General features: G+C 32.4%; 1 protein-coding gene across 1 annotated transcript in view; it reads right to left on the minus strand.

Annotated features, from left to right (window-relative positions):
• Window positions 1–13785: 13785 nt before the first annotated feature.
• LOC106664105 overlaps window positions 13786–14549 on the minus strand; it is a 61373-nt gene continuing 60609 nt past the window's right edge. The window contains exon 16 of the mRNA XM_014389524.2: window positions 13786–14549. Coding sequence (XP_014245010.1) covers window positions 14533–14549 — 17 coding nt within the window. The 3' untranslated portion in view covers window positions 13786–14532.

A 14549-nucleotide genomic window follows, 5' to 3' on the forward strand; every position in this document is an offset into this window, starting at 1 on the left:
GGGATTCGAACCGACGACTTTCGGCTAAATACGCCGCTTTTATTCCAATTTTAAGCAAAACGCGGCTTCATATAGACACAATTGTTATTAACGATTGTACTAAAGTTAGTATTTAACCGAAAGTCGTGGGTTCGAATCCCGCCTGTGACATAAATTTTTCATTTCGAAAAAATTTTGTATAATTAATTGAATAATTATACAATTAAGCAAAAGCTGATAAAAAATTATTAAAATGTTAGAAATTAAGTTAGTTAAAAATACTTAATTTTTATCTTCTGTTATATTACTGTTAATCTAATGAAACATTCGCTTATGCTATACAGGGTGACCTTTTGAGATGGCTCGGCTGAATTTCTTTTGAACCAATAAGTCTATTAAAAAAATACGTGTTTAATATTTTTTAGTCTAGTTTCAAATTTTTACTTTTTTGGAGAAAAATTATACGGGGTACTTCAGATCTAGTTCAATTTCAACACTTCAAATACTACTCTTTACATCCTGACGCGTAATTTTAAAGGATTTCTTACTTCTTTTTCTTTTCCTTCTTTAGTTGAATTTGGATTCATCAGTCCATAGGATGTATGGAAGAACGTTTTCTTCAGCCTCCCAAATCGACATTTGTGCGAGCAACGACGTCTGTCATACTCAAAGTCCCGAAGCCCCTGGAAAACATGAGAGCGATACGGCTTAAAATTGCAATCCGGAGTACAGCTCTAATTTTATTTTATGAAAAAAACCTAAAACCCTTCCAAAATTTCGGAGAGAGGAATTCGTATCTTCGCGAACATACAGTAAAATTTTTAGTTTCTCGTCCAAATTGCCGGATTCTTTTCGCCATAACTTAGTCATTTTTTGACCAATTTAAAATCCGATTGCACCATTGTTTCCAGCGTAAGAAATCCTATAAAATGATATGGCAGGACGTAGGGTCGTATTTGAAATTTTGAAGTTGAACTGGGCCTGAGCTTGGAGTTTCGAAATTGAACGGGACCTGAAGTACCCTGTATGAACTTTTTGCCACAACGTTGTCATTTGTTGACCAATTTAAAATCCGATTGCACCATTGTTTAATGACTTTTTTTCTTCAACCCTTTGGCCAGAATGTAAACGATAAAGACAATTAATGTTTATTTTAGTTAATCTTTATCTCAACCAATTCCTTTCATAAAGATTAATTAGTTGAAAAAAGTTAATTGGTCAATCGGACCACGAACTGTAATTGGTTTATTTTAGTGAAGAAGCAAATTATTGGAATTACGAAACTAACGAAATGCGTTTTTTCATACGTCTTGCCACAACTTTGTCATTTTTTTGGCCAATTTGAAATCCGTTTGCAACATTGTTTTAAGAGTAAAAATCCTTTAAAATGATATGGCAGGAAGTAGGGTCGTATTTGAAATTTTGAAGTTGAACTGGGCCTGGGTACCCTGTATAATTTTCCTCCAAAAGAAGGCAAACATTTGAAACTAGACTAAAAAATATTAAACATCTATTTTTTTGTTTTTTGATAGCGTCGTTAGTTCAAGAAAAATTAAACCGGGGAAAAAATCATATTTGAATGTAAAGACCGACAGAATTTTACGCTTGATGATCGACGAATAAAATATTACGCCGAGCTGTGTCAAGCCAGGAATGGGGTGCTTTTTCGGATTATTTCGACCGGGATGAAGAAAATAGAAGTCGTTTGGCGTTCCCGGCGACTAACAGGCGATGAGGGCGGAGAAGAAAGTGAATATGTAAATCATTTGGATTTGTTGTGTCCTATTTCATTATAGATACATGTGACTTTTCAGTGTTAAATATAACTTTATTTTGCCAGGCCCAGATATCATTGCTGCTGTATCAAATTTGCTATAAATTCTATGTAGATTTTTTTTACCGGAAACGTGAAGAAGATGATTGGCGAAGGAAATAATTTCAATTTTTGATGGTAATTCCGTTTTGAGTAAAAAAATAATACAAAATATTCCAAAAGCCAGGGCCGCAACACGACCCCTGAGGACAGCCTTTGACAGACTTTCTTCTTGTTACGGACGAATTTGTAGCCAGATATGCGGACCTCTCTTGAAAATAATCTATACAGGGTGTCCGTTTTAGATGGCTCGGCTGAATTTGTCTTGAGCCAATGACGCTATAAAAAAATACGTGTTTAATATTTTTTAGTCTAGTTTCAAATTTTTACTTTTTTGGAGAAAAATTATACGGGGTACTTCAGATCTAGTTCAATTTCAACACTTNAACACGACCCCTGAGGACAGCCTTTGACAGACTTTCTTCTTGTTACGGACGAATTTGTAGCCAGATATGCGGACCTCTCTTGAAAATAATATCGTCTTTTTCTCAATTATACTCTGCAAAAGCGTGATACTCTAAACAATACAATCACAAATTTCTAACAAAAAAAAAAAAAAAAAAAAAAACAATTTCGTTAAAATCGGTCTACTCTGTGGCCTCCCTATGTCAGTGTACAAGCAAATCTTTAAAATTTGTTTCTCCTTGTAAAAACTATAATTTTTTTCGATTACCACGTCTCACACCGATAGGATACGAAAAAAAATATTGTACAAGTGGGAGAGGTATGCAATTCCACGAGCCAGTAGATGTGCCGACGTTAGGGCAGAAGGATCTCGCGCTGTCAGCTAAATAATGTGGTGTTCGCACTGTGAGTTTATTCTCGGCCATCCTCAAACCACCGTCGTCTGTTTCGTTTGCAAAAGGTCCTACCATATGAGCTGCGTCTTCTTCGAAATAAACGATGATTGCCGGGAGCCGACAAAAGAGAAGGCCAAGTGGATATGCGACTCGTGCAAAGAGAAACAGCAAGACGGAGAAGGGTGTTAATTTGAATCAGGACATCATCATTGAGTGTAAAGCGCGCCTACGCTGCCATAGAAACGGCCATCTCACATTAGTAAGTAGGCCCAATGCAATGGAAAAACATCTCTTCCACAGCGGTAAATTTGATAATACAAAGTCCTTAAATTAAAAACTTTATATTTGTTACAGATAAATTGTAAAATCAAGCAATCACCTTAACACTGGCTCTGCCTTAAGAAATCAACAGCAACAATAACATGGATTAAAAACAAATTGGACTAAATAAAAAAAAAAAAAATCAAAGAACTAAAAAAAATTATTGATATTGAATCTTTTTCTTTTTTTTATGTAATCACAAGAATCAATAATAAAAAATATTAGTGTTAAATTGTATTTCACTGTTTTCTATATTACCCAGGTCTCGTTTGTCAGAATCTTTTTTTTTTTGGAAGGGGGGGATGGCGAATGGTCAAAAATGTGAGGGGCGATGTTGGGGATCGAACCCACGAGCCGAGTCTCTGCCCTGAACACTAGACATTATTGAAATGCTAAATATTCGCCATACTTTCATCTAGTGCGCCTACTTTTTTTTACGAATAGGGTTCCCAACAGAAGAGGTTATATCAACCCTCGGGGTGCCGGTGTTTTAAAAAAAATCTGTAAGTATGTCGGGTTCGAATGCAGGGCCGCTGGATTCGAACTCGGGACCTCTACCTTACAGTGATGAGCGCCGTGTCAACGCCTAAACCGTTGCGGCCACCAACGCCCCACCGCCTACTTATTGTTAGTTTTATATTTTAGATATGGATATAAAATAACACGGATTTCACTAATCTTACATTATCTATTATTTTCACTTTTACCGAACAAATCCCACAGATCAACTAATTTTGCATATTTTTTGAAATCATAACTTCTGTTCTAAAAATTTTACTTTTATTTATTCAGATTCTGTCATACATATAGTTTGTTCCGTCAAAGTTTTTTAAAATAAGCCGTTTTAGAGTCAAATTAACCCTTTTTTTTGAAGCGATAAAAAACTTTGCAGATGGTATGAATTCAAGCATGTATAGTAAAAATATTATACATTTGAATTTTTTTTAAGCATAAAATTATTAAAACCGTTTTTAGTCGTGTTACTCCACCAGTTTGTTACCAGACTTAACCAAATTGTCCACCACAGATATCAAAAAGTGTGGCACTGAGTTGTGGTATACCTAGCTTGTGTCGAGTGACAATGTATTTCTTAGCGTGAATGTGTGGTGTGAGAGGGTCGAAGGCGGAATTTGTAATTTTATTATATTTCCCGGAACAATGTCGGTACTACAAAAGGGGAGGAGCAAAAATAAACTATAAAAATAAACTATTTTTCCAATCAAATTAAAGCTTATTTTAATAAAAATAACACTTTTTCAGCTAAATTAACTATTTTTTCAATCAAATTAACCTTTTTTCAACTACATTAACAAATTTTCAATTCAAATTAACCCTTTTTTTCCAACCAAATAAAACTGTTTTTTCCCATTAAATTAACCTTTGTTTTACCAAAATTAACCCTTTTTCGACCAAATTAACTCTTTTCCATTCAAATTAACCCTTACTTTAATAAATATAATCCTTTTTCAACCGAATTAACTATTGTTCCATTCACATTAACCCTTATTTTAGTATGATTAACCCTTTTTTCAACAAAGTTAACTGTTTTTTCCTCTTAAATTAACCTTTGTTTTACCAAAATTAACTCTTTTTCGACCAAATTAACTCTTTTTCATTCAAATTAACCTTTATTTTAGTATGATTAACCCTTTTTTCAACAAAGTTAACTGTTTTTTCCCCTTAAATTAACCTTTGTTTTACCAAAATTAACCCTATTTAGACCAAAATAACTCTTTTCCATTAAAATTAACCGTTATTTTTATATGATTAACGCTTTTTTCAACAGCGTTTTTCAACCAAATTAACCCTTTTTTTCAACCAAATTCACTATTTTTCCATTCATATTAACCCTTATTTCAATATGATTAACCCTTTTTGCAACAAAGTTAACTGTTTTTTCCTCTTAAATTAACCTTTGTTTTACCAAAATTAACCCTATTTAGACCAAATTAACTCATTTCCATTAAAATTAACCGTTATTTTTATATGATTAACGCTTTTTTCAACAAAGTTAAGTGTTTTTTCAACCAAATTAACCCTTTTTTTAACCAAATTAACTATTTTTTCATTCAAATTAACCCTTATTTTATATGATTAACGCTTTTTTCAACCAATTTAACTGTTTTTCCCCTTAAATTAACCTTTGTTTTACTCAAATTAACCCTTTTTAGACTAAATTAACTCTTTTCCATTAAAATTAACCATTATTTTTATATGATTAACGCTTTTTTCAACAAAGTTAACTGTTTTTTCAATCAAATAACCCTTTTTTCAACAAAGTTAACTGTTTTTCCTATTAAATTAACCTTTATTTTACCAAAATTAACCCTTTTTTCAACCAAATTAACTCTTTTCCATTTAACTGTTTTTTCAATCAAATAACCCTTTTTTCAACAAAGTTAACTGTTTTTCCTATTAAATTAACCTTTATTTTACCAAAATTAACCCTTTTTTCAACCAAATTAACTCTTTTCCATTCAAATTAACCCTTATTTTAGTATGATTAACCTTCTTTTTCAACAAATTTAACTGTTTTTTCAATCAAATTAACCCTTTTTTCAACCAAATTATGAATTTTTCCTTTCAAATAACCATTTTTCAACCAAATAAACTATTTTCCAATCTAATTAACCATTTTTTCTACCAAATTAATTGTTTTCCAATCAAATTAACCCTTTTTATCCCAATTAACTATTTTCAAATCAAGATTTGGGCCGCTAGGAGAAGGTTTTTTTTTAACAACTGACATGAGTTGAAATTTATTACTGGGCGACCACGTGCTCTAACAAACTGCCCAAATGTTCTTAACAAAATAAGATAAGGGACAAACTGGTTAAAAATACATTTACGAATTAAATATTATTTTATTTATTTTCTCATAGATCCAAGCCATCAATCGAGAAAACTGCATGTCATATTTTTTGCTTAATCGCCAGAAATGAAATCATTGCAAATACCCGATTTTTTAACCGTAACTTCTCAGGAATCTTAGGAATTTAATAAACAACGCTTGATTATTTTCGTCTAGAAATGGCGCCAATCGCAGGCCAATGATTCACGGCAAAGAGTTTACAGATAAAATCTTGTTTAGAACTTCATTCCATTACGATTATTTCACCTAATAAAATACGTTGAAAAATCACTAGCTTGAATTTTCAATGTCAAAATAAATAAAAACTATATGCTGTCAAACAATAATTAACAGTTAATGATATTTTCCCATTGGGCTAATTCTGTGAAAGTTTATGCATTTGCACTGTCACAGTAACGAGCAGATAAAGACTGATCAAATTATCGCAAATCCTTCCTCTCAAGAACGGGGGACAATAAAAAAAAAATGTAAATTTACTAAGCAAAGAAATATCGATCCTCTGAGGGTTTTATGAGGACATTTGAGGGAGGCAGACGAGATGAAATTACACAAGATAATTTAAAAACTAAAATTCCTATGTATTTGCGATTTGTTTTAAAATATAAAATAACCGAGCTCGTACAAGTCCAAATGACAATTAATTTACAATTAAAATTCTTAAGGATTGTTCTTTTGATTTGAGAATTTTTAAAAGATAAAATTGGCCTTTATCTAAATATTGCATAAAAATTAATTACAATTAAAATTAAAAGTTATGTAAAATTAATTATAAAACAAAAGCTTCTTCTATTAATACAAGATTAATTTAAAATAATAATTAATCAATAAAATAAGTTGAATACTTTTCCAGTAAATTTAACCCTTTTTAACTTCAAATCAACCTTTTTTTTTATTTCCGATTAACCCTTGTTCATTTCAACTTAACACCTTCATTAAAGCCCTAAAAAATCTAGAAGTATCAAATATAAGTATGTAAACTAAAATTCCGGTAGCTTTTTCCACCAGTTTTAACTTTAAATTAACCTGTTTTAATTTAAAATTAGCCCTTTCTATGAAGTAATAAAAATACTACGTGGTAGTATGAAGTATACGTTTGTAAACTTGTAAAAAAACTTGTTTTAACTTTAAAATAATCTGTTTTCATTCCAGCTTTTTTAACTTCAAATTAACTTTTTTTCAACTTTAAATCAAGCTTTTAGTTCAAATTAACGTTTTTAAATTTCAAATTAATCTTTTTTTGAAAGGTTAGCATTGTTAAGTTTTTGCCTTTGCACTTAGTTATGAAGGTACAGTTGTAGTTTTGTAATTACTTTTGTCCCTTGCTTTTACAATGAGTGGGAGAAAAGACGCAAAAATTAAAATCTTAAGATTAATCTTAAAATCAAAAGCAGTATTGATGGGAGGGTTTAGCGATTCTCTCACCAAATGTGATTAGTGACCGTTAGTCGACAATTATTCAGATATCGTGAGATGCGGTCTGGTGTGATGTAGGTTTCAGAAAAACATTTTCTTTATCGTGCCAACGTTTCGATCTTTATTGAGATCATCTTCAGGGCCTGGGATTTACAAACATTGTTTACATATTACAATTACATTTTGGATGTGGAAAAGTGAATTTATACAATGCAAAATATATTTTATATATTCAATCAAAGTATTTCTACTCATTCAAATTGTTTGTCTTCTGTTGTCGAGAGTGCCAGTGAGATTTTGCTATTTTGTGTTTATATACTTTGGATTTTGAAGGGATGGGGAAGGATGCCGGTATAGAAAAGACAGTTTTGTATAAGGCGTCGGCTTCTTTGAGGTGAAAAGAGCCGACGAAGGGAAAAAATGTGTTGGTAATGGTTCGGCCAGATAATCCTTTCAGGATTATATAGAAAAGGATAAATAGGAAAAGGAAAGCTGAATTGTTGGGAAATTAGACTATGTGAAAAATATTTGATATGTTATCTGTATTGAATTTGATTAATGATATTGGCGTAGCTGCGACTGAGTTTACATGTATCTGTTCTGTAATTGATGTTGTGTTTATCTATGTTGATATAAACCGTTTCTAAGAAATTACGGTTATGTTTATTTTGTTCTGTATGTAATATTTTTTGATTTTTGAAGTCGAAATTGTGTTGGTGTTCAAGATGGTGGGTAGCGAGTGCTGTAGGATTTTGCTTGGTTTGTTTTGCAATCGTAAGTTATATGTTTGGAACACCAAAGGCCGTTTTTAAAAAGATTTATTTTACTTTAAAACATATAAAGAAGATTACAAGACAGAAAAAGGCGAGAGAATCGTCAGAAGTCGTACGCCTGAAGAACGGGGAGAGAATACGCGCCGTTTGAGATAAGCGCTAGGTTTATATGAAGTCGTAATGCAGAGTCAGCTGGGGCAGTTCCTTCAACTCTTAACTGTAGATATGTTGCTTTACTCTCTCGTCCAGATATTGGGATGTAAGACCGATGTAAGTTGCCGGACAGTTTAAACAATTGGTCTTGTAGATTACGTCAGATTTATTTGTTATTGGTGTGGGATCTTTAATTTTGGAAAAAGTATTTGAATTGTTTTATCATTTTTGAAAGCTATTTTGAAATTATCGGACAAGAGAAATGTGTTTAATTAGTAGAAATACTTCGATTGAATATATGAAATATATTTTGCATTGTATAAATTCACTTTTCCACATCCAAAATGTAATTGTAATATGTAAACAATGTTTGTAAATCCCAGGCCCTGAAGATGATCTAAATAAAGATCGAAACGTTGGCATGATAAAGAAAATGTTTTTCTGAAACCTACATCACACCAGACCGCATCTCACGATTTCTAAATAAATATCGATTAAGAGCCCTGAAGATGATCTAAATAAAGATCGAAACGTTGGCACGATAAAGAAAATGTTTTTCTGAAACCTACATCACACCAGACCGCATCTCACGATATCTGAATAATTATCTCTCACCAAAACGGATCAATTAAGATTTCTACATGTAGGTGTAAAAAACCATTCCAGGAGGGGGGATCCTGAATCACCCAAAATCATGGCATCAAGGCCTCCATTCTTGTTCCATACGCCCAAAAAGGTTACTATTTCTTAAAACCGTGCTGTCATGAAAACTGCCTGGTCATGAAGGATTTACATAATAACATACACAATCAGGACCACATACAATTTAGCGACCGATTTCCGTGACGATCGACAAAGTTGGATTCATACTCATGAGTTTTTTTCAGTATTTAAAAGGTTCCATCAATACATCCTATGACACCGGGCATGCGAGCGTCATTCTGAAAGCGGTTCACATCCACAACGTTGTCAGTCCACTTGACAATTACATGAAACAATGCTTCATCCACTGTTGTCGCAAATGATCGCACAGCTCATGAGACGCTTTAGACACAACATGAATGTCTCCTACAGTGTTGGGCAAAACTTAGTCATGTCTAATGATTAATGATTGATCACTCAGACCGTTAGTCATGATTGGTAGTAAGTGACTAATTTAGTCATTAGTCGCCATATGTGATTGATGGCTAAATTAATCATGACTAGTAATTAAATACGAGGCATGACTAATTTAGTCACAATATAGTTAGTCATGACTAAATTTCGATAAATCATGTTCAAATGGGTGATCAAAAAATGAAAAATACACTTCATCACTTTTAAAACATTTTCTAACAGAAATTGATTTCATTAAAACGAAAATCCTTCAACACCTTATTTTAAAAAAATCAATCTTCCAATTATAAGAGTAAAACTCCGTCGTTATGAGAAGCCAAAAAATAATGATAATAATAATAATAATAATAAAATAAAATTAAAAAATCCTAGAACAAGCTACGCTTTGAAAAGTAAATGTGTTTACATAACCAATCAATGGAAAAAATATTCTTTGAATTAAAATTTATTCCACTTAAAAGGAGAGATTTCTACATTATTTGGAAAATACACCCCTTCTCATCTCAAAATTTTTATCCGGAGTCGGTTGGATTTTGGTAAGTTGGTCATTGTAGCCAGAGTTTAGCNGGAATTGGTTGAGATAAAGATTAACTAAAATAAACATTAATTGTCTTTATCGTTTACATTCTGGCCAAAGGGTTGAAGAAAAAAAGTCATTAAACAATGGTGCAATCGGATTTTAAATTGGTCAAAAAATGACAAAGTTATGGCAAGACGTTAAAAAAACGCATTTCGTTAGTTTCATAATTCCAATAATACGCTTCTTCACTAAAATAAACCAATTACAGTTCGTGGTCCGATTGACCAATTCACTTTTTTCAATTAATTAATCTTTATGAAAGGTATTGGTTGAGATAAAAATTAACTAAAATAAACATTAATTGTCTTTATCGTTTACATTCTGGCCAAAGGGTTGAAGAAAAAAAGTCATTAAACAAGGGTGCAATCGGATTTTAAATTGGACAAAAAACGACAAAGTTATGGCAAAAAGAAACCGGCAGCGTAATTTCGACGTGTAACTGGATATTTTGCTGTACGTTCGCGAAACACCGAATTCCTCTCTCCGAAATTTTGGAAGGATTTTAGGTTTTTCAAAAAATAAAATTAGAGCTGTACTCCGGATTGCAATTTTAAGCCGTATCGCTCTCATGTTTTCCAGGGGCTTCGGGACTTTGAGTATGACAGACGTCGTTGCTCGCACAAATGTCCATTTGGGAGGCTGAAGGTTCTTCCATACATCCTATGGACTGATGAATCCAAATTCAACTAAAGATGGAAAAGAAAAAGAAGTAAGAAATCCTTTAAAATTACGCGTCAGGATGTATAGAGTAGTATTTGAAGTGTTGAAATTGAACTAGATCTGAAGTACCCAGTATAATTTTTCTCCAAAAAAGTAAAAATTTGAAACTAGACTAAAAAATATTAAACACGTATTTTTTTAATAGACTTATTGGTTCAAAAGAAATTCAGCCGAGCCATCTAAAAAGGTCACCCTGTATAGCATAAGCGAATGTTTCATTAGATCAACAGTAATATAACAGAAGATAAAAATTAAGTATTTTTAACTAACTTAATTTCGAACTTTTTAATAATTTTTTATCAGCTTTTGCTTAATTGTATAATTATTCAATTAATTATACAAAATTTTTTCGAAATGAAAAATTTATGTCACAGGCGGGATTCGAACCCACGACTTTCGGTTAAATACTAACTTTAGTACAATCGTTAATAAAAATTTTTTCTATATGAAGCCGCGTTTTGCTTAAAATTGGAATAAAAGCGGCGTATTTAGCCGAAAGTCGTCGGTTCGAATCCCGCCTGTGACACAAACTTTTCGTTAATTAATCTTTATGAATGGAATACCTTTCATAAAGATTAACTAAAATAAACATTAATTGTCTTTAATGTTTACATTCTGGCCAAAGGGTTGAAAAAAAGTCATTAAACAATGGTGCAATCGGATTTTAAATTGGTCAAAAAATGACAAAGTTATGGCAAGACGTTTGAAAAAACGCATTTCGTTAGTTTCGTAATTCCAATAATTTGCTTCTTCACTAAAATAAACATTAATTGTCTTTATTGTTTACATTCTGGCCAAAGGGTTGAAAAAAATGTCATTAAACAATGGTGCAATCGGATTTTAAATTGGTCAAAAAATGACAAAGTTGTGGCAAAAGTTCATACAGGGTAGTGCAGGTCCAGTTCAATTTCAAAACTTCAAATACAACTTCATACATTCTGAAGCAAAATTTTAAAGGATTTCTTACGCTGAAAACAATGGTGCAATCGGATTTTAAATTGGACAAAAAATGACAAAGTTGTGGCATAAAAAAACCGGCAGCGTACCTTTGGTCAACGTTTGGTGTGGACCTCTCGGAAATAAATTAATTTGGCCTTATTTACGAAAATAATTTAAACGGTGTTCAGTTGCTCAATTTTTTGAGGTAGGTTTTACCAACAGTATGAGGTGATGTTCCTCTGCAACAACTACAAAGAATGATTCTACAGCTTGATAGATGCCCCGCACACAATTCTTTGCAGGTGAGACGTTATTTGAACCTTCACTTCCAGGATAGGAGGATGGGACCTCATGTTAATTAATCTTTATGAATGGAATACCTTTCGTAAAGATTAACTAAAATAAACATTAATTGTCTTTATGGTTTACATTCTGGCCAAAGGGTTGAAAAAAAGTCCTGTCATCCTGTCATCCGATTTACCTCCATTTGACTATTTTCTGTGGGGCCAATCATTGCCCAGCAACCTCGGCGATGGATAGAAAATGCTGGTCAATCCACCTCCTCCGACTCTACCGCTCTGAGCCCCGGTGAAGAGTGTTAAAAAAATCAAATCTTTCTATCTTTACGCAAGGCAGGCAGTTCGAACATAAAACATCATTAATAAATAGCAAACCAAATGAAATTTTTGCCACAACTTTGCCTTTTTTTGACCAATTTAAAATCCGTTTGCACCATTGTTTCATAACTGCTTTTTTCCAAACCTTTTACCAAAATGTTATCAATAAACACAATTAATGTTTATTTTAGTAAAGACGCAAATTATTCGAATTACGAAACTAGCGATTTACTAGATTAACTAACAATTTAAATTCCGGTTGACCATTGTTTTCAGAGTACAATTTTTTGCAAATTTGAAGTTGAACTGGGCCTAAGATACCCTGTTTAATTTTTCTCCAAAAAAACAAAAATTTGAACCTAGACTAAAAAATACTACACACGAATTTTTTTGTAGCGTCATTGGTTCAAGAGAAATTCAGCCGGGCCATCCAAAACGTCACCCGGTATGTGTAATGATAGTTTGGGCATATCCCATCATTTTGGTCTGTAAGATGCGTTTAGCTTCTCGCAATCATCAGTGCAAGAACAGTGTGATTTACTCGTACTCACCCCAAACACAATCTTTGCTACAAAATTGACCATAAGAAATGACATAAAGATTCTAGAAATTTAATTTAATTTTCAATAGTCCGCCTACATTGGCTTACATTATTCAAGAAGTTGCTGGTTGCATTTGGGAAATTGTAATACATTATGTGTTAAAATCGTGTAAATACAAAATAGTTTTAATTGATGAAGGGAATCTACCCATTACTGAAGATGGTGTGAAGCTTGTCATACAGACCAGCCCAATGACAAGGTGGATAGTTATATCGAATTGACAGGAAACTGGTTATCACGAGCAGGAAATTTCACAAATATTGCGTTCGATCTTGTCATCCCAAATAAAGGCTCTGGGACTTGGAGATCCTCTGACCAATTCCTATGCTCATTACTCAAAGGTACAGAATTTACTCAAGAAATACGTCCCATCAACTCTTGTGCCTTAGAAAGTCTTAAAAGAAGTTACACTGGCAAAAAAATCCATATAAGATCTGATAGCGAAGCAGCCATTAAAGCATGAACACGTAATAAAATAACATTAAAATTGGTCAGTTAATGCATCCAAAATCACTAAAACCTGGGGATATAGAACATGATGGTATGTTGGGTACCAGGGAAGAGAAGGATATTGGGTAACGAGAAAGCACACTGGTCAGAGGAGGATCTGCAAGATCATATACACTCCCAGAACCTATACTTGGGATATCAAGAACAATTAAAAAATACGGATCACACAGGCAGGAAATTTCTCAACAATTGCGTTTGATCTTGTCACCCAAATACAGGTTCTGGGACTTGGATATCCTCCGATCAATTCCTATGTTCATTACTGAAAAGTACGTTAATTTGAAATTAAAAAAGGGTTAATTTGACAGAAGAATAGTTCCAAAGTAGAGCTTATGCTTTAAAAAAAAGTTTGAGTTATTTTTTCTAGCTTGAGTAGGTTTGAGAAACCAGACTGCCGCGCGAGTATGTTGTGGGCACCCGGTAAAATATTTTAAGTTAGATTCTAGACATCAAGGAGATTTCAGAAGAAAATGTATAAAAATAGGTATAAATGACTAAATAAGTTTTTTTTTTTAAGTTTCATTTTATTGTAATAAGTACATTTCAAGAAACACAAAATAATTATTGAATAAAACTGTAAGACAACAAAATACAAATCGGCCATTAAACAAAATTTATGGAAAGTCAGCTATTTTGTTCTTTCATTTTCTATATCAACATTCCTGTTCAACTTAACTTTCTTGACAATTGAAGCTCGGTTCTTTTTCCAAAAGCATTAAGCTGTTAAACTGACAAAGCTTTTACATATACCGTTGAACAGGATTGTTGTTGACATGTCATTTGAGATCACCAGTGTATAATAAACATGTTTTTGACAAACATCGGCATTCGCAATATATTTTACAAAATTAAAAACTTGCATACATTAACTTTAAGTTGTGGTTAAAAAATATAAAACATTAAGTACAAAGTGTGATTCAGTAGGTACAATTTAAAAAGCTAGAAACAGTTACAGTATTACACAAAATGGTTCAACTGTAAATATTTGTTATAGCAAGAATTTGTTTAATTAACGATGTACAATAAGATAAAAATAAAAATAAAACAGGGGTTGTCAAAAGATGTAATATAACTTAAAAAAATGTAGTATGTAGGTTTTTCTTAATTTTAAAAGGCCTTCTTAGAAAACAGTTACTTCTAATAAAATCGAATTTATAGAAAAAAATGAGTAGAAATATTTAAAAAAAGTTGCATATAAAATGTTATAAAAAGTGTAAAACCGTGAACAATTAAAAGGACGACGTTAAAAAGCAGTCGGTCTCTTTTAGTTACCATCTTCAC

This window comes from Cimex lectularius, unplaced genomic scaffold (assembly GCF_000648675.2).
Source record: "Cimex lectularius strain Harlan isolate CLEC.00 unplaced genomic scaffold, Clec_2.1 scaffold82, whole genome shotgun sequence".
Taxonomy (NCBI): Eukaryota; Metazoa; Arthropoda; class Insecta; order Hemiptera; family Cimicidae; genus Cimex; species Cimex lectularius.